The sequence below is a fragment of the Ruditapes philippinarum genome, unplaced genomic scaffold (assembly GCF_026571515.1).
Source record: "Ruditapes philippinarum isolate M1 unplaced genomic scaffold, ASM2657151v2 ctg863_1_1_1_1, whole genome shotgun sequence".
Classification (NCBI taxonomy): Eukaryota; Metazoa; Mollusca; class Bivalvia; order Venerida; family Veneridae; genus Ruditapes; species Ruditapes philippinarum.
The window spans coordinates 15554-40492 of NW_026861574.1; the positions used below are offsets into that span (position 1 = coordinate 15554).

General features: G+C 32.5%; 2 protein-coding genes and 1 long non-coding RNA gene across 5 annotated transcripts; 1 reads left to right on the plus strand and 2 right to left on the minus strand.

The window, feature by feature from the left end:
• Positions 1 to 3864: 3864 nt before the first annotated feature.
• Positions 3865 to 11922, minus strand: LOC132716226 (uncharacterized). The gene is made up of 7 exons (XM_060699452.1): positions 11752 to 11922; positions 10717 to 10804; positions 8575 to 8657; positions 6361 to 6486; positions 5200 to 5334; positions 4813 to 4968; positions 3865 to 4066 (listed from the first exon to the last, which is right to left on the minus strand). Exons 1-7 carry the CDS (start codon positions 11908 to 11910, stop codon positions 3881 to 3883), a joined length of 933 nt encoding a protein of 310 aa, XP_060555435.1. The 5' UTR covers positions 11911 to 11922; the 3' UTR covers positions 3865 to 3880.
• LOC132716206 (uncharacterized) lies at positions 7753 to 8524 on the plus strand. The gene is made up of 2 exons (XR_009623783.1): positions 7753 to 8121; positions 8290 to 8524. It is a non-coding gene; the product is annotated as an uncharacterized LOC132716206 (long non-coding RNA).
• A 1534-nt stretch (positions 11923 to 13456) lies between the features above and the next one.
• On the minus strand, positions 13457 to 23092 carry LOC132716209 (uncharacterized). 3 transcript variants are annotated; one of them, XM_060699424.1, is made up of 8 exons: positions 21976 to 23092; positions 19595 to 19671; positions 18676 to 18760; positions 17862 to 17938; positions 16679 to 16810; positions 15877 to 15967; positions 15146 to 15327; positions 13457 to 14310 (listed from the first exon to the last, which is right to left on the minus strand). In XM_060699424.1, exons 2-8 carry the CDS (start codon positions 19649 to 19651, stop codon positions 14131 to 14133), a joined length of 804 nt encoding a protein of 267 aa, XP_060555407.1. In that variant the 5' UTR covers positions 19652 to 19671; positions 21976 to 23092; the 3' UTR covers positions 13457 to 14130. The 3 variants fall into 3 exon arrangements, with proteins under 3 accessions (XP_060555407.1, XP_060555406.1, XP_060555405.1); XM_060699423.1 differs by having other exon boundaries at positions 21500 to 23092; XM_060699422.1 differs by having other exon boundaries at positions 21396 to 23092.
• Positions 23093 to 24939: the final 1847 nt, after the last annotated feature.

Consider the following 24939-nt stretch of genomic DNA (forward strand, 5'->3'; position numbering starts at 1 on the left):
ATTACTGACAACATGTGTAACAAGCTCGTCGAAGTAAGACGGCCTACTTTTATCATAGTGGTCTCCCTGTATGAATTAATTTACAAATTATACAAATATCAATTAAATATCTAAGGAGATGCAGTGCTTGCTGCAAGGAAAGGTTTGCTCTCATATATGGAAAGTTTAAAGGAACTCCACTGAGGATGAAAAAAAAACACTAAAAACATCAAATATGAATTTACTTAGGTCAGCCGGGACATTTAAAACAGAAAAATATACAAAAGATGTTTAAGAAATATACTCTTGAACTATTTATAGCCCAGTTTGAGTGAAAAGCGTTGCAACACTTTCAAATTAATGTCATTTCTCATGATTAAAATACATTGTAATTATTCTCAAAACAAAACAAAATGGAGAGAGCGATTGATCTTAAATTTTGCACAAAAACTATTGGTCTATACCTACATCAAATGGAACATTATCTCAAAAAAATATTTCCAGTCCTGTCATGTCAAAAAACCTTAGTAGAGTTTCAAGTCTATAGCTTTTATAAGTTATGAGAAATGGCCTGGACAAAAATAAAGTATGAAAATTAATAAAGGTTAATAACTCAAAAATAAGAAGTGCAGAGTACTGGTTCTTATACACTGCACTCTTTCTTAATGAGATCTATCATCCTATGAAGTTTCATGTTCATAGCTTTTATACTTTAGGAAAAATGGCCCGGACAAAAATAAAGTATGAAAATTAACAAAGGGCAATAACTCAAAAAATAAGAAATGCAGAGTACAGGTTCTTGCGCACTGCACTTCTTCTTAATGAGATCTATCATCCTATGAACTTTCATGTTTATAGCTTTTATACTTTAGGAGAAATGGCCTGGACAAAAATAAAGTATGAAAATTAACAAAGGGCAATAACTCAAAAAATAAGAAATGCAGAGTACAGGTTCTTGCGCACTGCAATTCTTCTTAATGAGATCTATCATCCTATGAACTTTCATGTTTATAGCTTTTATACTTTAGGAGAAATGGCCTGGACAAAAATAAAGTATGAAAATTAACAAAGGGCAATCACTCTAAAAATAAGAAATGCAGAGTACAGGTTCTTGTGCACTGCACTTCATTATAAGAAGCATGCATACCAAGTTTGAAGTCAATCTGACTTATAATGACCGACTGATGCTCCAGACAAGCTTAAGGAGACACCGACGCCAACAACGATGCGGACAATGACGCCAACATCGACAAAAGTAACCCCTATATGTCACCTTTTTCAAAAGGACACAATAAACTACCTTTAGGGCATCCCTGTGATTATGTTTGTTTCATTCTAATCAAACTCCCTTACCCTTGTGGGTTCAAATCTTGCTAGATAAACACATTTCATATTAGGAAGCTATTCAGCTAGCTTAATGACTGTTTTACTGTCAACTTCCTGCTTTGTCTATAATAATGCCCAAGGTCTTTCTCCACCCACTACATGTCGATGTGACTTAAAACTTAAATTAAAAAACATAAATATTAACTAAACAAACATAAAAAGTCAATCAAACCTGTTTAAAGCCTTCCTGAGCTGTTTTATGAATATTTCCGTCACTCATGCTTGTAGATTTTGATAGCAATGAATTAACCCACTATGTCTTGTTGCTGCACATTTAAACTAGTGTAGAAAATATATTAAGCATGTCTTCATATAAGGTCATCAGATAATTAGAAAAAAACTACACAGAGATAAGTTTTGACCTGTGTTCAGTCACAAATGATAACAAATACTTCAGTTTTTTCAATCTTTCTTGTGACATTGTTGTTTTTTAAAAGTGATGTGTATCTGTTAAGAGGGAAAAATCAGGCTATACTTACTACAAAATTGGACAATCTAAATCTTTAATCACATTAAACTTAAAATGAAAATTTCATAAAATGCAACATTAACCTTATCTCATGTTAATAAAAAACTAAATAAATACTGTAAGTTTCAGTTGAGATATGATTAGTTTAAACATTATATTTACTTGTAATCTTTACATTTACATAATAAAGTACATAAAAATTTTTTATGGATTGAGTAGGAAACTCAAAAAGCAATTTTTAAAAACTCTCTCCCTATATGATTAATTATTTGTTCATTTTTTATATATAAGTCAAATGTGGCTGAAATGAAGTTCTTTCTAAACTTTAGTAAGAAGAGTAAAATTATACCATAATTATTATAGTTTTTCAGTGACATATTTCATCTACAGTACAACCTCTACAGCATAACACCCTAATGGACACAAAAATTTCAGTAGCTGCTGAAAGGTGTTACTGTAGAAAGATCAAATTTACTGTTAATGTTTACTTTTGGAAGAAACAATATTGTTGTTATTGTTGAACAGAGGTTATTGCTCTACAGAGGGTCTTTCTATAGAGGTTATACTGTAATTGAAAGGCATATTATAAACAAATACTTTATTCAGTGGGGTTGAGATGCGATGAAAAGAAAATCTAAATTTACCTGTGTGTAGTACAAGTGTTTAAAGTGAATCACTTATAAAATATAAATAGATATAAACTTTTATTTTGATAAAATCACCATTAACATGTTACCGTAAAAATTCAAAAGGCAAAACACTAGTGTTGAATGAAAATAATTTTGACTTTAATCACACTTGCATCTATATAACATCATGTAACTGGCTAATGAAATGTAACCAGTAGTCATGTCATGCATAAAGAAATTACATAATGTATTTTGTTAATGATCTTGGGAGTAAATTATACCAGCACAGTTTTTGTTAATAATCTTGGGAATAAATAATTCTTACCAGCAATGTTTTTGTTAATGAACTTAGGAGTAAATTATTCTTGGGAGTAAAATTAATTATAGCAGCAATGTGTTTATTAATGATCTTGGGAGTAAATTATACTAGCAATATTTTTGTTAATGATCTTAGAAGGAAATTAATATTCGGAGTAAATTATAGCAGCAATGTGTTTGTTAATGATCTTGGGAGTAAATTATACCAGCAATGTTTCTGTTAATGATCTTGGGTGTTAATAATACCAGCAATGTTTCTGTTAATGATCTTGGGAGTAAATTATATACCAGCAGTGTTTTTGTTAATGATCTTGGGAGTAAATTATACCAGCAGTGTTTCTGTTAATGATCTTGGGAGTAAATAATACAAGGAATGTTTTTGTTAATGATCTTTGAAGTAAATTATTTTTGGGAGTAAATTATACCAGCAATGTTTTTGTTTATGATCTTGGGAGTAAATAGTACCAGCAATGTTTACGATACTGTACAATTGTATCTACACTATATATGTAACAGCATGATAAATATTCAAACTCATGTTCCTTTAAGCTAATGTAGATCTGATGTTTTATTAATGAAATGTATGCTGACACATAAGTGATCACATTTTTTAGAAATTGAGTATTAACACACATTTGATTTAATGATAGAAAATATTCTTAAGACATTCACACACTTTTTATTTCAAAGAACCATATTCATTTAATGAACATAAAATATTTTTTGGCCAAGGGGCCGGGACAAAGTGGAGGCAGTAACTCTGAAGTATGTAAATAATAAATAATGAACTTTACAAAAACAATGGTGAGATTTACTGTGAGATTAACAACAAAAAGAATATCTTAAAATGGCATGCTCCCATCTTTGAGATCTTTGACTGGGACTCTATATGACTAGAGCAAATGAACAAGAATTTAATTCTCTTTCATGGGCAAAGGGAGAGCACAACTTTAATTTTGTGATATTGCAATTTTGTGATATTGCAAGATTTACTCCTCTTTGATAAAATAAATTAATGATGTATAAGTTGCTGCAGGTCATTAAAAAAAAGCCAAATAAGGAGTGGAAGAAAATGAAGAGAACTAAATTGAATCACATTTTATTGTATAACTTTCTCAGTACAATAAAAATCAGATTTAAAAGGAATGTTTATTTCTACATCATCTGTAAACGTCTCGTCAAGCACGGCTCGGAATTTCTGCACTGCCTCCTCTTTCCGCCGGGGGTCCAGCCTCGCTATAACACTGATTGACGTGAAATGATTGAGCACAAAATCTTTGTCACCCTGGAAACAAATTAACAATTTTGAATACAATATACCATTCAATAATATAATTTTGTACAAAAGAAAATGCACTTGATAGTCTGAATTTTATAACGGCTTAAATTATATCACAATTAAAGCTGTGACTTTATAAACATAGCACATTCACCGACTACAGCTTTAACTCAAAGTTTAAAGGATTTCAAAAAAAAATAATAAAAATAATAATATTTAAGCTACCAAAAGTATAGAATTATATATCAGATTGCACAGATGTGCAGGCTGGCCTGGCTCTATACTGGTGTTAATATAAATATATCATGGTTTAAGCATATTAAACAATTTATCTCCCTGGAGAGTCTGTGCAGTCTGACCAGGCTCTATACTATTGGCTTCTCAAATTTAAGTAGACTTTTGAAATCCAACTCCAACTGGACACTTCCAAGAATACAAAGTAGGGTTGTAAGTCCTATACCAATCTCAAATGGGTAAGGGTTAAGCAAACTTGTGGTTTTCATTGCACCAACAAAATTTAGGTCCAAAAAGGAATTCTGGCCAACCTCGTGTGTTACAAACTTAAAGCAACACCAGAGTTCATAACCATCTCACCTGCTGGAGCTGGGATATGCTAAGACTCCATTTATTCAAACTCATTTAGTCGCCTCTTACAGGGGGCATAAACAGTGGCTGCAATTCAGATGTTTCAACCCTTAAAGGCAAACCTTAAGCCACAAGGGAAGAAAACTTTTGTTTTGAAAATCACTTACCTTCATACCGTCAATACCAGCAAGGTATCTCCGTTCTACACATCTAAATAATGAACAATTATCAAATACATTCTTCCATGTCTCATTTATCTTCCGTGGTGTGTCGTCATAATAGAGTGTTAAAACGCCTTCCACCAGTTTTTCTCCAGCATCATTTTAGAAAAATTCTCCAAAAAGTTTTTCCACCTTTTCTTAAATAATTATTTCCATAAAATCTATATGTCAAACTTGTTTAACAATATTTAAAAACTATTCCTAAGTCAGTGTGAATGTAAAAATAAGGTGACAATTAAAATGGAAAAAATAAACTAACCTTTTCTTAGGTATCATAAACCAAAATTTAAGTCATTTATCATTGGAAGGGTATGATATTTTTGTGGCCGTTACCATTTTTTTAAAAAAATGTTTTGGCAAAAAAAGTCTGTACTTACAAAGTCTACCTCCAGGAACAAGAACTCTATGTATTTCAGTCAAACTTTCTTTGTTTGCAAACCAGTGAAAGCATTGAGCACAAATGATATTCTGAAATATATAAAAACTTACTTACACACTCCTATATGTAAGTACAATGTACATTATTGCACAAAATCAAACAAGTCCAATGAAAGAATAACACAGAGCTATATTAAGAGGGAGAGGAAGCTATGACATCATACACTTCAAATCTGAATCAGGGATTGATTATCCTGCAAGTTCACATTTTTGTGAGATTTCCCAAGACTGTCTTTAACATAGCAAATTTACCATGTAATCTGAAATTTGTTACAGTAATCGAAAGAAGTGACGAAAAAGTAGTTGCAAAACAAAAAGGAATAAAAAAAGATTACGAAGTGGAAAATATTTGATAATGGATGAAAATGTAAACACATTCAGTTAAAGTAAAACAAAATAGCAAAAATTGATTGACTAGAAGGGAATCTCATGCAAGGGATTGTGGGTCTGGACATGAAAATGTTCTATTTTTAGAGCTTCTTATCCCTCTATAATATATTTGTCTTTGAGAAGAAATGATAAAGCCACCCTCATGCTTCCATTCCTTTCTTCCACCTTGTAGAATGTGTTAAAAAACATTTACAATTTGACCTTGATTTATGTAACCACAGTTATGCAAGTCAAACAAGCATATTGAGAGAAATGATATACTCTCGTTTCTGCCCCCATTCCTTTCTTCCGTCCTATAGAATGTGCCTATACTCAGCTGATATGTGTAACTGTTAAACAAGAAATCATGACATTATTCTGCTATTCAGGGATTTTTTTTTTAAATTTTAAGTCCTAAGTAAAGCCTACATTTTTACACTAGCTTTTTAAATGATTTATTTGCATATGCAGAAGTCAGCAGTTACTATACAAAAAATTTGAAGATATTCAGAAAGAGTAATTTCAGGACTTGATTCTGTTCAATACACTTTTCCCAAAAATCCAAACTTACACTAGCTCTTTACTATCCAAATTCAGCAATTTTAACATTAATTCTTCTCAAAATCAAAAGGCTAAGACTGCTTCCCAATCAAAAAGGAAGAACCATTGACTTAATTTACAACATACCTGTACAGAATTTTCAGGAAAGGGTAATTTTGTGGCTGAACAGATTAGGGTATCGACACTAGGTGAGCGCTGTTTTAATACTGATAAAAATTCATCTGATGGCTCTGTTGCTAAATATCGTATTTTCTGAAGAAAAAAGAAAGATGACAAGAAATGAGCCGCGTCACGACAAAACCAACGTAATGCGTTTGCGACCAGCATGGATCCAGACCAGCCTGCGCATCTGCGCAGTCTGATCAGGATCCATGCTGTTCGCTATCAGTTTCTCTACTTGTAATAGAGTTTGTAAGTGAACAGCATGGATGCTGACCAGACTGCGCGGATGCACAGGCTGGTCTGGATCCATGTTGGTTGCAAACGCACTATGTTGGTTTTGTCTTGACGCGGCTCAAATCATTTCTGAAAGAATTAACATGTGCTCATAAGACACAAATGTCCCTATCTCTAATCTGTGTGTTTTTATGATGTTATTTTCATGACAATATTTTCATCAAATATACAACATATACAGATCATTAAATCTAATGTGCTCTCATTATAAATACATAAATAAAGGTTTGAACAATTTGAAAGGGGTAACACTCCTGATGAGTAGATAAATTTCAAAAATCTATCTGAATTTTTTTTTTTTTTTTAAATGTATAAATATTCACAATTGAAGTGAAACCTTATATGGTGTAGGCACAATATCATAAATTTGTATCACCATATTACTACCTATTAGCCATCAGTTTAAAGTTGCATCCTCCAGATGAGCCGAAATATTTTAAGAAAATCAAACTTGAGAAAAAATGCATTAAGATTTTAAGAAAAGTAAAAAGGTTCAAAATTCAACTAATAATTTACATGTCATATGCAGTTTATGACTGATTTTGCAGTATTTATCACCATATTTTCTGTTCATGACTAACTGGAGATAACACAGTAGTGGCTACTATTGCAGACAATGCAGGACAATATTTGGTGATTTACTAAGATTAAAAGTGCAGTTTGCAATGTGTAAATTATTTTCTTTGTCCACTTGGCAATATGTTTTCAAACTTTCAAACTTTTCACAAAAATTAACATGAAACTGGAGGCATGCTGGTTTAAAGTAAGTTCTGAAATTTATCTGTTCATCTTCAGGCATGCAGATTTAAACTTTAAACAAGATTGCATTTGAGAAAAATGCTATGCCACCGCATTAATCCTTGTACCTTCAGACAATAAGATTTTTTGATTTTTTTACTATATGTTTATATTGAAAATCAATGACCCCCGGGGCAAAGGCAATTTTGACCCCATTGCTATAATTTAAACAATCTTGCTAGAAGTTCATTTCATAATGTTTCATGCAAAATATCTAACCTCTAGCATTTGTCAATTACTAGAATAGATAAATAGAAGAAATACTAGAAGAAATTTTTTTAAAGTTTTTACTACAAGTCATGTTTAAGTTTTTTTTCCTATATACATATAAGGAAAACCAATGACCCCCGGGGCGGGGCCGATTCTGATCCCAGGGCTATAATTTGAATAATCTTGGTAGAGGTCTACCAGACAATGCCTTATGCAAAATATCTAAGCTCTAGGCCTTTTGGGTCTTTACAAGAAGGTATTTTAAGTTTTTACTATATGTACATATAGTGAAAATCAATGACCCCCGGGGCGGGGCCGATTTTGACCCCAGGGCTATAATTTGAACAATCATGGTAATGGTCTACCAGACAATGCCTTATGCAAAATATCTAAGCTCTAGGCCTTTTGGGTCTTTACAAAAAGGTATATTAAGGTTTTGCTATATGTACATATAGTGAAAATCAATGACCCCCGGGGCGGGGCCGATTTTGACCCCAGGGCTATAATTTGCACAATCTTGGTAGAGGTCTACCAGACAATGCCTTATGCAAATTATCTAAGCTCTAGGCCTTTTGGTTCTTTACAAGAAAGATTTTTTAAATTTATTCTTATAATTCCTTTTGGTTGCCATGGCAACCAGATTTCTGCATGGAATGAAATTCTTTCAACAACTTTGGAAGCCCTTCACCCAAGGATCAATCCTGCCAAGTTTGGTTGAAATTGGACTAGTGGTTTTTCACAAGAAGATTTTTTAAGTTCACTATATAATCTATATAACACACACACACACAAACAAACACACACACAGGTGAATCGCTATATGCCACCGCATCGCAGATGCTGCGGTGGCATAAAAAAAGAATTTTAGATTTTTACTGGCATATCTTTAAACTTCTCCATTATTTTCCTAGTAAACAATCCAGTTCCTGCACCAAGTTCTACAATGTCATATTGTGTGTCTGAAAAAGAAAAATTGAATAATACACATAATAATCACTGTGTACAATAGGAGATACCTATGTGAATTCCAGAACAATAAAAACTTCAATGTTTGCTATATTTATGCTGGGCATCATCAATACGTTATTTGTCATTTTTTTCATTTTGGGAAAATAAAGTTTGAACAAGTTCTTTTGATATATACATGTGCATTGAAATTTGTTTCAAATAGTCTTGTAAACATGACCAATAAGTTCATTACAAGAAAAACACAAATTTCATTAAATATCTGTAAAATAATTTCTTTCTTAACCCTTTACTCCATAGATACGTGTTTTAACGCATATGCGACCAGTGCAGATCCAGATCAGCCTGCACATCCGTGCAGTTTGATCAGGATCTCAACTGTTTCTATTTTATATCCACAAAAGAATTTTTGACTGAAAAGAGAACAGTGGAGATCCTGATCAGACTGCATGGATGTGCAGACTGATCTGGATCTGCACTGGTCACATATGCGTTAAACAGGTATTCATGGGGTAAAGGGTTAAGTAAAAACTGATCAATATACAGTATATTAATATGCTAAGACTTAGCACAGGTGAATGTCGCGAGGCCATGACTTACACTATGCCACGCGACGTTCACCTGTGAGACTTAGTTATTCTTTTTTTTATTAAAATTGTAAAATAAATTTTAAGAATTCAAATTTCATATTGACCGACGATTATAAGTCAAAACTTTACTGGAAAAAGTCAGTAAATTATGGTTAATCTTTCAATATATATTATTTATTCTTAAACCATGTACATGTACATTTGTATTTTTCTTTATCATTTTTTAAATTATCATTAAAAATCAAATAATTAATAAAATCTAATTTGTTACTTTGAATAATTCACCGGCATCTTTACGAATAACAAATAAAATAATATGTTTCAAAGTTAATAGAGTCATATTAAAACCATAAAAATGTACCTTTTTTCACAATTATTGTACATATTTATTGTTTATATCTCGTATAGATAAAATGAAACATATGCTATTGTTGTTGTTGTTTTTTTTTTCGAATTGTATGTTTATGTATAATAATAATCAATATATTTGAGAGTTGATCTATGTTTATTAATTATTGTAACCAAACTAAGTGACAAACATTCATTTTGGAAAAAAGCTTATTTATCTGTAAAATATTTGTTCTGTTCTGTAACGATATCAAACATCTACTCCAAAAACCGGGAGAGATCGGACAATAAACGTGTGATACTTTTCGCCGGTCACTAGTATCACGGTCAAAATAGACCGGGAGAGACCAGAATTACCGATAGGAGTACATCCCTCTATAAATAGATTTTCGAAATATTTAGGTCATCAACTCATCATTCTATTTTAATAACATACCATGATAACCCACTGTGTACTACAAAATGATAAATAAAAAACCGAAGAGACGGAAAAGGTTATTGCATTTGAAAATGAAAAGGTTATTGCATTTGAAAATGTTTGCATTGCGAAATCCTCCAGTTCGCTATTCATTGTAACATATCGCGACATTTAATTAATAATCAAGCACCCTCATACCGATCGGAATGATCGGCTTTTATCATGACCGACTTAAAGGCTCGAGAAGTTGCTGTCACCCTTTCACAAAATCTGATTTCGTTCCATAAAGGGGCGCGCGGACGCCAATAATTAGGTTTTTGAATGGTGATTATCTTCACTATATCACAGTTGGTAGATGACCAACTTATATAACTCAGCCCAAGACAGCTTATTTCATGAAATTGACCGGTTTTCAAACAATTCTATTTGCACAACTCTGGCTAGCTAGGCACATCATTTTAATAATGATTCTGCAGATGATAATTAGTTAATGTCATTTGTCCACAGTTACAATAAAATAAGATTTTTATGGAGAAGTTGGCAGTTACTTGCAATTAGACAGGTCAGTACTGGCGCCCAGTCCTAAATCAATCTTAATGCATTGGCTTTCCATTAAATTGCTGAAATATTACTAAAACTGGTACTCAGCCAATTAGAAAAGGGAGGTAACAAATTGTTCTTTATTCTATATATTACCTTTGTAGTCTCCCTTGTGAAGACTACTGACAACATGTGTAACAAGCTCGTCTGAGTAAGACGGCCTACTTTTATCATAGTGGTCTCCCTGTATGAAAAAAAATTACAATTATAAATCATTTCCAAATATCTTAAATGGATTCTTCCATCTTTTAATCTGGACAATACCAATCATCATTGTTTGGGAAAACTTGGAAAAATGTATAGACTGAATCACTATCAGTGGAGACCATAATCAGATGGCAGAGATGTGGCAGCTGGTCTTGGTTTGCACTGACTACATGGGTATAGTTAGTTGCAGGCTTAAGGTTAAAAAGTCTTAGACTAAGCAGACACAGTTACAGTATATTTGTACACCGTTCCAAGATAAGCATTGTTCTCATATTTTATAACGGTACAGAAACCAACTAAACTGGGTTAGCAATGATAGTGGCTTTGTTTTGGTTACAAACTCTAAGTACAATGTACATATATATTTCTATGATGAAAGAAATTAATTATATTAGAATTAAGTAAACACAACTTTACAGGAATTTTCCTTCATCCTAAACACAATATAAAATATTCATAATGTGGATTAATTTGTCAGATTGTCATTATTTCAAACATGCTTTACGTAGCATGTACATTTTTCACAATGCTTATGAATTCGCATTCAGGCCAATAACAAACTGCAATATAAATATTGAACTTAAAATATAAAAAACCCTTTTGGGCCTCTCTGGCTATATGTTTATGGATGTTAATTTTTAATCACATTTCCCGTTATCCAGCTAGATAAAAAGCTATTTATAATAAAGCTACTCAGCTAGCTTATTGACATTTGGTGATTCTATTAAGATGTCCACTTTTTCCTACAATTATGCAAAGAGTAGCACCCCGAGGTAAATCTGGAAATTCGCAATATGAACTATCAGTGACTCAGTCAAAAATGTGACTTAAAAGCTAACCAAAAGAATTTCATAACAACAACGCACAATATTCATTAAACTTTGATGAAAAAAAAACAGAAACACAAAACAAACAAAATCAAACCTGTTTAAAGCCTTCCTGTGCTGTTTTGTGAACATTTCCACCACTCATGCTTGTAGATTTTGATGACAAACTTCTTGTTGCTACACATTTAAACTTGTGTAGAAAATGTACTAAAGTCTGCCTTCTTAATGTCATTAGATACCTATAAAAATATGCCATGAGAGATAAGTTTTGACCTGTATAAAATGACTAATGTCAAATAATAGCAAATACTTCAGTTTCCTGTGACATCAGTGATTATATTTTGTCTGTCCTTGGGAAAATAGTGGCAATAGTGGCAAGTACCTTTGACAGGGAACAAACAGGACAATGTTACTTAGAACGTAAAAATGAAGATTTTTTTTAAAAAAACTACCAAATCAATACTGAAAGTTTCAGTTGGCTTAATTATGCTAATTGACTTGTACATCATTAATAAATAGTATAATATTGCCCAAAATAGTACAATGGACTAGTAATTTTTGATATCTTTATAATTCTAACTCAATATTAAGTACCCTATATGTGTGTAATTAGGTTAAGTGAAGTTCTTTTTAAATTCTAATTATGATTAACATTACATTATATTAATAAACAGGTCCATGTTTAATTTTAATTCAAGTATTTTGATTGTTAAAAAACTAAAATTGAATAAATAATTTGTAAGTTATCAAAAGATTGGCAGAAATGAGATAAGAAACTAATCTAACCAGTTATCAGAGTGATTTTGTTGGTATAAAAATATTGGGAAAATCACAATGTTAAAAGTACCTGCAGACAGATTTTAAAGTATAGACTTTTGAACATGTCCATGCCTTGATATCTGACAGTCTAAACTCCATTTCTTTAACAAATGGCTATTTTTTTACAACCCTGCCGTGTTTACATTTTCAACAAATCACGATCAAAACTAAATCATTAACTTTTCTTAAAAAATATTTAGTGCGGTTTTAATAACTTTATTTTTATTTTCTCTAAAAAAAATAGTTGGAAACAAAAAACTGACACTTACCTTATTGAGTTACAATTTGACAAAGTTACAATTTGACAATAAATGTCAATTAGTACTTACAAATGTCGTATATGAAATAAAGGGAAATCACTTTATTATCGACTTTTTAAAATATAACTTTCGATTACTTCCCTTGAAAATACATTAAACGGGAAAGATTCGTTGAGTTGAACTGAAGCCTATACTCTGGTTAGGGCCCGAATTTCGACAAATTTGATGGAGTTTTTACCAGCAAATATCGCTCTTGAGCACGGATCATAATTACTATAATATAAATCCGTGTCTTAGCAATAAGCGTATAAACCTTATTACTTGAAGTATAAATGATACAGTACAGGAAAAATCTGCAAACAAGGTTTTTGGTCGCACTCTGGAGATTCGTGGCCGGAATTTTGTATATTTTTGTTTGTCACCAAAGGCAGGACTTTTATATATATATGCATTGTGTTTATTTGGAACTATCTAAACTGTTTTGTGTCCTAGTTATAGGCTTCTGTAATCATACTGATACAACAAATAATTACAAGGCCCAATTTAAAGTTCCTTTATACTACTGAAGTTACTCGTTTGTCCTACGTCACAAATAAAAGGCTGGAAAACGAAGGTCCTTCACTACAAGTTTTTTCGACATGGCTAAAACTTTATAAAATTTAGATCCGAGACCAGATTTTAATACTTTTTTAACTGTAAAGTTTTTATTGTCCAAGACGATATAAGGCTGTTATAACAGTTTGAACAGTTTATTGAAAATGCTGGGCCTCTTAGAGGCATCAGTCACATATACAATAATATACATATAACATATACAATAATATACATATAATATGAAATATTATAAAGAGATATCCACGAAATACTACTAATGTACTACATGGCAAATATAAATCAAAAAGTTACAAACTATGAAAATAAGCTTAGTTATCAGTTACTTATATGCTGATATATTTTTTTTACAGAATATTGCAAGTTTTAACAATAACAATATATAGCTCCGAAACGCCTCTTTTCCGAAGTATACAGGAAGAACTGATAAAGTTCAGTGCTAAGACGACTTACATATGGTATAAAAAGCAACCAACCGTATCTACAGAATGGTGAGAATGCCAATGGCATTGTGAAGCCTGACAAGAATCTATACTGTTTACTTCTCAAGTTTAGCTTCTCACATTGAGACACTTTATTTAAAATAAATAATTTAAGTAAATGATAATGATCAGTTTCAAATTTAAATAAACACAAGTTAATTACACAGAGAATGGACCAATGAAATAACATAAGTCCTTTGATATCTTGTATTCTGTTCACTGCTTTGTTACACGTGGTACATGTACTAGATGTCATTTCTCCAGTTCTTTATTCGCGATATACTATATGTACAACAGGAATCTTTAGACTTTTTCAACGCAGAAATACTCGGATTTCAAAGGCAGATATATAATTTCGTCGTCAGTGAAATGAACATCCAAAACAGCACGAAATTTTCGCTCAGCTTTCAGTTTCTCTTCTATGTCAAGTCGAACTATTACGCTAATCGACATGAAGTGGTTCAACATGAAGTTCTTGTTACCCTGTGGGGGATATAAAAATATTGATATTTTATAAATAAATAATAACACTACTGTGGGTCTCATCTTTTAGCTGTTATCAAGTCATGTTCAATCCTCAGATGTTTAGGGGTGCTTTGATTAATGCATAGATTAGTGATTGTTGGTCAACATTAATGAGGCAGACTTAAAGGGACTCCACTGAGGTTTTTTGACATGATGGGACTGAAAATATTTTTTTTCCAGATAAATGTAGCATTTGATGTAGGTTTAGACCACTAATCTTTGTGCAAAATTTCAGATCATTTGCGCACTTTGTTTTTCCAGATTAATTATTGAAATTGTAAAAAAATGACCCAAAATTAAAAGTGTTTAAACACTTTTTACTCAAATCGGGCTAAGATAAGCATAAAAATACGATTTTCAATTCATTTCAAAGTATATTTCTTAACTATCGTTGCATTTATTTCTGTTTAAAGTGTCCCAGCTCATTTATGTAAGAAATTCAAATGTTATGTTTTTAGGCTTTAAACCTCAGTGGAGTCCCTTTAATGAAACATCTACTGACTAGAATACAAAAACTAATCTACTAAGTGGTTGAAATCGTGTTAGCGCGAGTATGATACAAGTTTGGGTTAGATGACATGAATCAAAAATTTTATTGGACAAAATACTGAAAGCGAAACGAACTAGCTTATAGTGCCAGTGCTTAACTTTGGGGCAGATCACTTATAAAGCTACATACACGTATACTTTTTTGATAATAAAAGATGCACTGAACATACATGTATAATATTTCTGAATCACCGAAACGAAAAAACAGACAGACAGACGGACATTTATATAATTTGACAATAACCTTCATCACGTTACTCCCCACGCTGTCTATATGCTCTACACATCTAAATGTTGGACAATTTTCAAATGCTTTCTTCCAAACGCCCATTATTTTACGTGGCGTACCGTCGTAGTATAACGTCAGTACTTCTTCCATTTTTCTCACCCATCCAATTTCAAAATCTCTGGTAAGCCAGACTAAAACTTGAAAAGGAAATAAACAATAATTTTAAAAACTTAATATAAAATATGAGTAAAAGTATACAGGCAATGAAATACATGTTTAGTGCTTCGTGGAAATATTTCGAAGTAGAGCTACCGGCTTTCTTTTATATATACTAAAGGTTGTATTTTGAAATGTGAAACTGAGATTTTATGTGGTAACATTAATAAATGCATGAAATATTAATAATGATAGCGCAATTAACACTGGAAAGTATCATAAATAAATTTTGACTTATACATGCATTAAGTTACTATAATGGCTCGAACAGTTACATATGCCTTCAACATTATGTTACATATGCCTTCAACATTATTTCTAGATATTTATGACAATTACATGTATTTACAATTGCAACATTTCGGCACTTTTCGTTATAGTAATAACTAATCAGCAAGGTGTCCCGAATGGTATTTTGTTAGTGACCCGTTTGTGAGAAAGAACAGACAATTTTAACATTATTTTCATCTTAAAAGACCGAAGATAAAATAAGTTTTTCAGATGAATTTGAAATATCTATAACAATGTACTTAGTCTCCCTCTCGGAACTAAAACTCTTGCAATTTCTGAAATACTTTCACCTGTGGCAAACCAGTGAAAACACTGAGCGCAAATTACATTCTGAAAGAAGAGATTGTAGCAAGTTTTATAAAGTGTTAATGAAACTAGGGAAGTTAAAAATTCAACATGATGCTCTTTAATTTCACCCTTGACGTATTTTTTTAGTAATATTTTTATCCAGTAATATAATTACTGTATATTGGCATCCTTAAGTGAAACTGCATTAGTTTATTTTTACACGAACACTTGGGATTTAGAGCTCCAAAACCACCGTAAAATCCGAATAAATTGTAAATTACTCAATCCCAGCACATACACCTATCATGTGTATCAATTAAACCTAATGTACGCAGTTTTGAAAAAAATCATGTCAAATTTGGATTTTAAAGGCGCATGGAGGTTTACACCCCAAGTGTCTGTGCCTAGGACCGTTAAAGCTTGAAAGTCGCTATAAGACATTGCCAGTAACGATGTGATTTTAATCTCTTATTCAAATGTTCAAAAAATCTTATGAGAATATCCTTCTTCATAATATGCACCCAGGATAAAACATATATAGCTATGAATCATCAAGGTCTCACCATTGCATGGCATGTTTTAAGTTGTCAGATGTCTTTCAAAACAATGATAGATTTCCGGCATGTAACGGGGCAATAAAAAACCTCAATAAAAAAAATATAAAATGCCATATTATATATATTGTATTATAAAGCCGTATAATATAAGTAGCATTTTTTGTAATATAACAAAACTGTCCAATACTCTCAATACCTGTATAGAACATGACGGCAATGGTATGCTCGAAGCCGAGCACACACTGGTTGTCAGTTCAGGTGTCTGTTGTCTAAGAACTGATAGGAAATCTTCCAGGGGATCCGTTGCTAAATAACGCTGAAGCTGAAACTAAAGTGAAAAAGTAAAACATTATTGAGAGAAAACAAATTAAAAATTGAACTTGAAATTAAACAGGCCATGTCATGCATTATCTTAGCGATGCGTTACTTAGGCAGGTAAAAACATTTAACATTTTGGGGTCGGTCCTCGGCTGGGTACCGTAATGCCAAGAACACCCGGCTGAGCAATGCCAAGGAACACCCGGCTTGGTAATGCCTAGGAATGCCCGGCTTGGCAATGTAGCTAACTAGTTTCACGCTTAGTATTTACAAAACAGCCTACCAATTGGTCAGTCCGCAATCGGTATGAGCTGATCGAATTTGATATTACAGGGAACGCACTGTAAAGTTGGATATTACAGTGAAGGCACTGTAAAGTTTGATATTACAGTGAAGGCTCTGTAAAGTTTGATATTTCAGTGAAGTCACTGTAAAGTTTGATATTACAGTGAAGGCATTGTAAAGTTGGATATTTCAGTGAAGTCACTGTAAAGTTTGATATTTCAGTGAAGGCACTGTAAAGTTGGATATTACAGTGAAGGCACTGTAAAGTTGGATATTTCAGTGAAGGATATGTAAAGTTTGATATTACAGTGAAGGCACTGTAAAGTTTGATATTTCAGTGAAGGCACTGTAAAGTTTGATATTTCAGTGACGGCACTGTAAAGTTTGATATTTCAGTGACGGCACTGTAAAGTTTGATATTTCAGTGACGGCACTGTCAAGTTTGATATTTCAGTGAAGGCACTGTAAAGTTTGATATTACAGTGACGGCACTGTAAAGTTGAACAATCTACTCACAGCTACAAGTAGAAACCGTCTCTATAAAGATTATGGTGATACAAGTAAACGCAATTGTTTAAATTATAATTATAATTTTAGATAGAATAAAGCATAAATTTATCAATATTGCTTTATTGCGATACAAATCTAAATGTTTACTGTTTGCTTTTTTTATTTTTTTTTTAATTTTACTCCGACCCAATCATACACATCTGGATTACGAACTATTTGGAAACGAATAAATAAAACTCAGGTCAGTATGAATACATTGTACTTACATTTGTTAACTTATCCAGTATTTTTCTTGTGAACTTGCCAGTACCTGCTCCCAGCTCTAGAATATCGTAATCCGTATCTACAAAATGACAACAATCATTTGAGATTAAAACGATAAAACAACAATACATGCAACAAAAATGCTGGCAGACATGTTAAACAGTTTGCTTGTTTTACCTAGAGATGACCAAGCGTCATACATTTTCATTCCTATTAGATTAATGTAGGCCTTAGTAATCCCAGAAATTCAAAAAAGTATTGCTTTCTCCCAGACTTTTCATGTTTGCATATGATGTCTATGACCAATAAGTCAGCTGCCACCGCTTATTGTTTCAATATCACCAGGAACATGCGTGTATAATTCTTTGTTTTGAACCTTTCAGCTTGTTTAGAAGCTATGCTTTGTGGTAAAGATGTTTTTATCCTAGCTTGTATAATACTAAGGTTCCATATTGAGGGGGTAAGTGAGGTCTTCCTCAACAAGCAAAAGATGTCATTTGATTTTGCTAGCTTAATAACTGAGTCAAAACCAGTTTTGTTTTAGGAATGTACGTGTAGGTCTATTCTGAAAGAACTTATATTAGTTTTTTTAGAAAGACTTTGATGGGTCTTTAGCAAGTGATTTGTTTTGAGTAAATTGTTTTAAACTTCATGTGAAAAGTCGATTTCATAAAACGTATGCAAACAATGCCTGATCACTTAAAATCATTTTGAAGTGTAAAATACGCCGAGAGCAATTAAACCGAAATCAAATAAGTGAATATCGTAGACTCCGTTCATTAGAGACAAATCACGACCTGTATGAAAATATATTACCGTGTCGTTCGGTGTAGAGATTCTCTATAACATGTGAAACAAACTCGTCCGTATATTCCGGTCTATACTTTTCATAAACAGTCCCCTGTATAATGTTAAAATATATACATAATTATTTAACAAATATTTATATAAAACCTTTTAGTGACAAACTCTTTTAGAAAATCAAAAGTTTTTTAACAGAAAAATGAGCCGTAACCAAATGCCTCTGATTAGATTTGAGATGTCCGACGCTCCAAAATGAGCTGAAATGATGTCATATTTTGAAAGTGAACATGTATATCAAGTTAAAAGTGAATAACTTTGATGTTTCCCGAAAAATGGACGTTAACAAAAAGGTTCACCAGGGCTAAAAAATCTTAGTTGAAAAAGAGGCTTAACTTTAAAAAGTTAACTTTAAGATTATCTGCCTTTTTTGAGATGGCATTCTTTTACGACAAGAAAAATATATACCAAGATTGAAATGAAAAGCATTTCCGAGAAAAAAATAGCCCTGAACGGAAAGGTTTACCAACGCCGACGAGAGCGGGACATTTCTTCGAAAGTTATGATTGTACTTTTTGTTATTTCATATAGATAACACACTCACCGTGTATATTCAGTAACGCTGGAATGTGAAAATAACGCACGATTCGTGCAATAAGTAACGCAGAATTGTTTAAAAAATGGCGTGCAAATAATCTTGATTAGGGAAGAAGAGTTATGTCTTCGCAGCCGTATGCGGCTATTGTTTTTTTTTTCTGTTCGGTTAGATAAAAAAATATATTGGCCAGTTTACTAACCGCGTTGGAAATCCTGTCAGGTATCCGCCATTTATTGCACAATTCTGCGTTACTTATTGCACAAATCCTGCGTTATTTTCACATTCCGGCTATACTGGATATACACGGTGACACTAGCCATATACAGCTTGTCTTACCTCTTTAAATCCCTCTACAGCAGTTCGGTGTACTTCACCTCTCTTTAGCATTGACATTTTGATTGTCTCGGTAAGATCTAAATATCAATCAGAAAATGTGCTTTCGATATACAGTAAAGAATTCATAAATATCTAAATGCCATAAAATTTCATTTATAAATGAATATATGAATTGAGGGATATTGGTATATTTGTGATGCAATGAAAAGCAAAACAGTGCCTTGTTTTCCAGCACACGGGAAAGTTTGCTTTCGGCTGACAAATGCCCTATTAATATTTTTGTCTATATCTACAACTTCACCGAGTCTCCTATCGATATTTTTTCCAAATCTATAACATCATTAAGTCTCCTATCGATTTCCCATTCCAAACCAATAACTGCAATGAGTTTCTTATCAAATTCTCTTTCCAACCCTATAACTGCAATGAGTTTCTTATCGAATTCCCTTTCCAACCATTTAACTGCAATGAGTTTCTTATCGAATTCCCTTTCCAACCCTATAACTGCAATGAGTTTTTTTTTTATCGAATTCCTTTCCAACACTATAACTGCAATGAGTTTCTTATCGAATTCCCTTTCCAGACCTATATAACTGCAATAAGTTTCTTCTCGAATTCCCAATCCTATGACCGCAATGAATTTCTTATCGAATTCTCTTTCCAATCTTATAACTGCAATGCATTTCTTTCCGAATTCCTTTCCAACACTATAACTGCAATGAGTTTCTTATCGAATTTTCTTTCCATCCCTATGACTGCAATGCTTTTCTTTTAGAATTCCCTTTCCAACCCTATAACTGCAATGCGCATTTCTTATCGAATTCCCTTTCCAACCCTATAAATGCAATGCGTTTCTTTTCGAATTCCCTTCAGCCCTATAACTGCAATGCGTTTCTTATCATTTTACCTTTCTAAATCTACTTCATTGAGTCTCCTATTGATTTCTCTTTCCAAATTGATTACTTCACTGATTCGACATTTCTTTCCAATTGAGTCCCCTTTTAATTTCCCTTTCCAAACCTATTTTTTCATTGAGACTTCTGTTTATTTCTTTACATAAGCTATTTCTTCATCGAGTCTCCATTCTATTTCCCTTTCCAAACCTTCATCTGTTTGATTGGGTTTTATGTTACACTGACAAAGTATAGGTCATATGGTGACGTTCCAGCTTTACTGGTGGAGGAAGACCTCAGGTGCCCGTTTGTGCCTGAAATAATGTTCCGTAAGCGTGTTGGATAGCTTCCTTACCTGAAAGTATCCAAGGTCCATTTTGGGATTCGAACCCACAGCGGTGAGGGGCAAGTGGTTTGAAGTCAAAGACCTTATCAAAACCTTTAACTTCATTTAGTATTCTGTTGGTTCCCCTGTCTAAAGTTACAACTTTATTGAGACTCCTATCAGTTTCCCTTTCATAACCTATTAGTTCATTGCATCAACTGATTTCCCTTTCAAACCCTACTCTTTCATTGAATCAACTTTTGGTTTCAAGAAATATTAAAAATCACTTCCTTTCAAAATTCTTGAAGTTTTAATAAAAACAACTTGATTCTAGTAGTTTTCCTTAGAATCCTGTGAGTACTGAAGTTTATAATGCTATACCCTGAAACTCGTTTTGGTTTATATGACCACCAACACTATTCATTTTATAAAAAACAGGTATTTGTATCACCTTGTATCCACTGTTTCCAGTAGTATGTATTGGTTATCATACCATTCAATTTATAACAACTTTGATAATTTATGCGAAAATACACAATGTATATGTTATCTTGAAACGTAATATTTTATATTAAAAACTTACCTTTCAAATATTACACCTTTTTATTTACCAAACTTTAACCAAACTTTATACCATACAAAAACATTCTAGTACTAAATACGAATACAAAAACAAATTTATACAACCTGCTTTCAATGTTTCCCACGCATCAACCGAAGAATCTTAACAATAACAACAACAACAACAATTGAGGTTTTATATATTTTTTTTTATTTTCAAGTGGTAACAAAAATAGTTGGAGGTTAACAATAACAACAATACACATTTCTATTGGATAAAATTTTCCTTAAATCCTGCTGATTTTCATAAATGGGTGTGTCCAACTTCCATTTTTGGAACATTCCATTATCAGTTTTGGGTATATCAAGATGAAAAAGAAACCTGAAGTTCGTCGGCAAAGATGTGCAGGCTGGTTTGGCTCTATACTTGTGTCAAAGACACTCTTCAAAAATGTAAATTTTAGCATTTTAGATAAGGGTTAACTTATTAAAACATAAAGCAAAAAGTTCATAACTGATCATACTTTCATTTTCTCTTCTTCAAATTAAGGAAATAAACAATAAAGTATGATGATGAATAAGAAAAAATAAACTTTACTAACCAGGAAATATATTAACAGCAGCTTGTTAACTTTATACTTCAAAAAAGGTGACTAGTTTTCTTTCCCTCAAATACTGATCCTTTCATCCCCTCTATTTGTGCAATATCTGGTTAACTCCTATTAAAGGTGCACGCCTCCAGATGAGCCAAAATATTTCAAGAAAATCAATATTTAGAAAAATGTACTAAAATTTTAAGAAAGGTAAAAATTTTGAAGATCCAAGTTATATTTTACATGTTATGTGCGGTTTAAGACTGATTTTGCAGTATTTAATCACCTTATTTATACTGCATTACTAACGCAGTATGGGCTGTTTTTGCATATGTGGACCACTTTTTGGTAATTTTCTTGGATTGTAAGTGCCGATTGCAATATGCAAATTACTTTTTTTGTTCACCTCACAATATTTTACTTTTAAATACATTTCCAAAATTTTCATGAAAATAAACATGAATCTGGAGGCGTGCTGCTTTAAATTTAGAAGGACTTGACCTATTACTGCACTAAGGTGACGATTTGTGAATCTGTCTACATGACTTGTGGCACAATCAAAACTAGTACACATAATTAAAATATATTTTTGAGAGATGACCCAATACCATCATTAAAAATATATGTATAAAAAATTGTAGTACATGTACTATTTACTATGTAATTACAAATAATCCTTCAAGAGAAAAAAACAAACAAAACCTTAGTACTTTATTTTTACTCAAGAATTTATCGACGCTTCTGCTTAAAAGGATTAAGATGCTCACAAATACATGTAAATGTACTGTGATGTTGTCCAAGTTTATCCAAATTAAAGTTTTCCCGAAATTTATAAATAAAAAAAGATTTTAAGTTTCAGTATCTATTAAAAGAAATTTCTCACTTCCTGAATCTATTTAAAGTGCAGTCTCACTTCTGAAGTATGTGTGAAATTTGAGTCCGTGAAATTTGGTGAAAAATGAAAATAAAATGCAGGGGGCGTTAATTTACAGCTTAATTGTTGCTATTATCCACTGTTACATTATATTACATTTGGCTTCAGAGCTTTTAAGCAAAGTTTTCTAAATAATTTACTATACTTTGCAATAATAAATAAACAAGATATGTTTGTAAAACATGTATGCCCCCTATCAGCAGCCAATTATTCATGTGATAAGGTAATTATGCATGACTTCTGACCCAGTGATCAAACAATTAATAAGGGTTATCAAGTATCTACTGGTCATGACCTTGACCTTTGACCCCTTGACCCAAAACTCAATAGGGGTCATCTGCTGGTCAAGACCTATCATCATACAAAGTTTGAAGTTCCTAGGCCTAAGGGTTCTTTAGTTATTGATCGGAAACTGTTTTTACCTAAGAGGTCAATGTGACCTTGACCTTTGACCCCTTGACCCCAAAATCAATAGGGGTCATCTACTGATCATGACCAATCACCATATCAAGTTTGAAGTCCCTAGGCCTAAGGGTTCTTTCGTTATTGATCGGAAACCGTTTTTACCTACAAGGTCAATGTGACCTTGACCTTTGACCCCTTGACCCCAAAATTAATAGGGGTCATCTACTGATCATGACCAATCACCATATCAAGTTTGAAGTCCCTAGGCCTAAGGGTTCTTTCGTTATTGATCGGAAACCGTTTTTACCTACAAGGTCAATGTGACCTTGACCTTTGACCACTTAACCCCAAAATCAATAGGGGTCATCTCCTGGTCATAACCAATCACCATACCAAGTTTGAAGTTCCTAGGCCTAAGGGTTCTTTTGTTATTGATCGGAAACCGTTTTTGCTTACAAGGTCAATGTGACCTTGACCTTTGACCCCTTGACCCCAAAATCAATAGGGGTCATCTACTGATCATGACAAATCACCATACCAAGTTTGAAGTTCCTAGGCCTTAAGGTTCTTTAGTTATTGATCGGAAACCGTTTTTGCTTACAAGGTCAATGTGACCTTGACCTTTGACCCCTTGACCCCAAAATCAATAGGGGTCATCTACTTGTCATGACCAATCACCATACCAAGTTTGAAGTTCCTAGGCCTAAGGGTTCTGTAGTAATCACTCGGAAACCATTTGGTCGACGGACCGACGGACCGACAAGTGCAAAGCAATATACCCCCTTTTCTTCGAAATGGGGGCATAAAAATTACAACATACCTGTTTATTTATTAAGAAATAAAAATTATTCCATAAGCAAATTTAGCTGCTTTTATGAATTGAGGATAAAAATTTCAAGTAAATTTTATGCTAAAAATTCTTACATATTTTGACGAAAAATAAAACGATAATCATATCTGCCCTGAGAGATTTTAACATTTATATTTTTTTATCATAATCTAAACATGAAGACACCACAAGTTATTTTCAAAAGACAAAATTTTACAACCCAAAACAAAACAAATTTGATATATACATATGTATTTGGTCTCTAATTATTATATGTTTAATTTGTAATTTTAGACACTTCTATGACACAATTAGCCAAAAATAAAAGCCTTCAAAAAAATCGAAACGAAGGCTTTACGTTTTTGTGTTAAATGATATCTCATACAGTTACAATCTACAAATTTAAATCTTACTTCAACTACTATATTAAAACAGCATGGTTTTCACATGTTTAATGTCATGGTTCAATTAAAAGTATCTTGAGACAGATTTTCATGATATATATCAAATAAGGATATAACATATTAAGGGTTTACTGCAAAACTGCAGTATCTTATATGAAATAAAGGACTTACAACAGTGGTCAACCCTCAAAGTATGTAAAATATCCTTAGCATGACAGGTTATAACAGCTTCCAGAAAAAAAGATCTAATAATCTATTGAAATGTTTCGTCACTTTATTATTCACTCTTCAGCATTCTTATGACTGTGAAATACAACAACAACAACAGGTTTGAGGCTCATTCTTTACAGAAGATGTCAGAGTTTGAACTTTTCAATTGATTTATGTCTATCTTCTGATAT

Coding starts and splice junctions, on each gene's coding strand:
- LOC132716226 (XM_060699452.1), bottom strand. CDS start 11,910: ATGGCATATTTTTATAGGTATCTAATGACATTAAGAAGGCAGACTTTA. Junction 8,658..10,716: donor TCACAAGGGAGACTACAAAG/GTAATATATAGA, acceptor TTTCTTTTTCAG/ACACACAATATGACATTGTA. Junction 6,487..8,574: donor AGAAGTTTAAAGATATGCCA/GTAAAAATCTAA, acceptor TTTTTTCTTCAG/AAAATACGATATTTAGCAAC.
- LOC132716209 (XM_060699424.1), bottom strand. CDS start 19,651: ATGTCAATGCTAAAGAGAGGTGAAGTACACCGAACTGCTGTAGAGGGA. Junction 16,811..17,861: donor TACTGGATAAGTTAACAAAT/GTAAGTACAATG, acceptor TTTTCACTTTAG/TTTCAGCTTCAGCGTTATTT. Junction 15,968..16,678: donor TGCCGTCATGTTCTATACAG/GTATTGAGAGTA, acceptor CTCTTCTTTCAG/AATGTAATTTGCGCTCAGTG.